The following is a 2,253-nucleotide window of genomic DNA, read 5'->3' as shown; positions in this document are numbered from 1 at the left end:
AAAATTTACTGGAAAGATATGCCAGGATCCTCCAGGAGCTTCAGGGCTGTCTGCATTCATATTGAATTCAGGGTCCTGTTTTTGGGATTTTTTTTTTTTGTTTGTTTGTTTGTTTTGTTTTTCCTATTCTCTTCTTTCAGATGCCTTGTGGTTTTGAAGTTGAGTTTGACTGTCGCCTCCCACACCATGGGCAAGCACACCCTCAAAGACACAGACACAATACAGTCAAAAGCTCTTCCACATGATCTAGTTTTCTGGCACCTATGTGTCAAAAGTATGTTTTTAAGTTGAGACATCACAGAGATAATTGGATTTCAGTGATGACTGCAATGCTATCCATGATGGATAAAGTATGGAAACAGTTTAGGTGTTCAACATCAGAGGACTAGATAAGAAAAATATGCACGATGGAATTTTCTTTTCTCTGTCAATTGCAGAAAAATGGATGCCACTGGAACAAATCGTGTTAAGCAAGTTAAGCCAACTGCACAAAGACAAATACCGTATTTGTTTTCCATTTGTGGGTCATAGATTCTTCTACACAAAGATAGAAAACAAAATTAAAAAAAAAAAGAACTCGTGAATGTATAAATGAGAATAAACTAGAAGTAGAATCATTTAAGGTAGTGGTTCTCAACCAGTGTGTTGTGACCCCTTTGAGGGTAAAATGACCTTTTAACAGAGGTCACATATCAGATATTCTGCATGCTAAATAGTTATGATTTATAACCTTAGCAAAATTAGAGTTATGAAGCAGAAACGTAAAATAGTGTTATGGTTGGGTGGAGTCACCACAGCATGGAATTGTATTAAAGGGTCAGCATTACAAAGGTTGAGAGCTACTGGTCTAGGGGGCCAGAAGGAGCCAATGAGAAAGGAATGGGTGAGAAAAGGAAAGCTGAGGGTAAGAGGAAAAAAGGCTCAACCTGTAACAGGCACATCTATTCAAGCTTCAAAAACCACAGCTATGAAGAAGAAAATGTTATCAAGAGAGCCAAATACTTAGCATAGGATTCTTGATGCCCCACTCAAGGTCCCCCCATCACAGTGGCAGCTCCGAGATGTGTGTTGTTCCAAGAACGAAAAGACACTAACCTTGTAACCCATGACTTCAGACTCGTTGGCTAGGGGTCTGACTGGCTCCCAGCCTAGGGAAACCTGGGAACCCTGCTGCTCCCACCGGAGGTTGCCAGGTGGCTCGCTAGGGGCTGCAAGATAAAAACACCAAAGTGAACCACCAGCCTGAAAAGCATTTCTTCGTTTCACTCCTGAGGATTCCTGTCTTCGTGTGTCTGGTAGTTGGCTGGTGCCAGAGGCTTTCCTCCAGCATGAATCAGAGAAGGAGGGTTTGCTCCAGGAGTGTCATTTTAATAGCTACTCCACTGAGCTTTTGAACTTGAACCCTTTTATCTCCCTTCTGTGTCAACATCGCTTAGCCTTGTTTCACAGGATGATAACCTTTACAGACTTGGAATGCGAAATTCTCTTGAGCTGGTTTTGGAATTCAGATCTGAGGACTGAAGCAAGGCTCTCTTTTGACTCTGCTTATTATGCACCTCGTGTGGCTTCTGATCGTGTGGCTTTCAAACAAACAAAAGCCCTGGTCACTTACGGTGCCTCTTTGTGGTGGCGCTCACTTCCCTGCTGGGTGGCCCATACCCGGCTCCATTGTAAGCCCTGACTGTGAGGTGATAGAGTGTGTCGCCTTCCAATCCCGTCAACATGACGAATGACTCATTCCCCCTGGTTCTGACTGTTTCTGCAGAGTCTTCGGGCTCCGTATCTTTCCTAGTAACCAATCTCGTCAACACATTATCACAAGACAAATTAATTTTGAAATTTCTCTGGAACTGTGACTGCCTGACATACTCATCCTTATTTCCCTCCTGCTCACGGCCACAACATCACCCAAGTAGTTTGAGATCAAATCCTGAAGAAATTGCCTCTGAACCCCTCATTTTACTGCCTTAAGCTGTAGCGCTTTTAACTGCCTTGGTTTCCCTCTGATTGTACTGTATTCTGGGAGTTCTACAGATTCTAAAATGCATTCTGGTATTAAGATCAAGCCAAGATGGAAGAGCTTTTCCTCCCTCAGGTTAGCAGAACAATTTACCTGGAAACAATGGAGAAATTATCTGGAAAACAGGCCTTTTGAAATACCAAATGAAGGTAAATTACAACAGCTTGTATTAGGTAAACAAATAGGAGTCAGAATACCCATGATGCCTTGGAGTTGGACTGAAAGTGTGCTAG

At 42.6% G+C, this 2,253-nt stretch overlaps 1 protein-coding gene across 1 annotated transcript in view; it reads right to left on the bottom strand.

The window, feature by feature from the left end:
- LOC143439685 (contactin-5-like) overlaps positions 1 to 1,797 on the bottom strand; it is a 22,608-nt gene extending 20,811 nt beyond the window's left edge. The window contains exons 1-2 of the mRNA XM_076926088.1: positions 1,613 to 1,797; positions 1,096 to 1,208 (exon numbers count right to left, since the gene is read on the bottom strand). Coding sequence (XP_076782203.1) covers positions 1,096 to 1,208; positions 1,613 to 1,724 — 225 coding nt within the window. The 5' untranslated portion in view covers positions 1,725 to 1,797. The remainder of the gene's footprint in view (positions 1 to 1,095; positions 1,209 to 1,612) is intronic.
- Positions 1,798 to 2,253: the final 456 nt, after the last annotated feature.

The sequence above is a fragment of the Arvicanthis niloticus genome, chromosome 27, assembly GCF_011762505.2.
Source record: "Arvicanthis niloticus isolate mArvNil1 chromosome 27, mArvNil1.pat.X, whole genome shotgun sequence".
In the NCBI taxonomy this organism is placed as follows: domain Eukaryota; kingdom Metazoa; phylum Chordata; class Mammalia; order Rodentia; family Muridae; genus Arvicanthis; species Arvicanthis niloticus.
The sequence above is the reverse complement of the archived record's forward strand: the minus strand, read 5'-3'. Positions and strand labels throughout refer to the sequence as shown.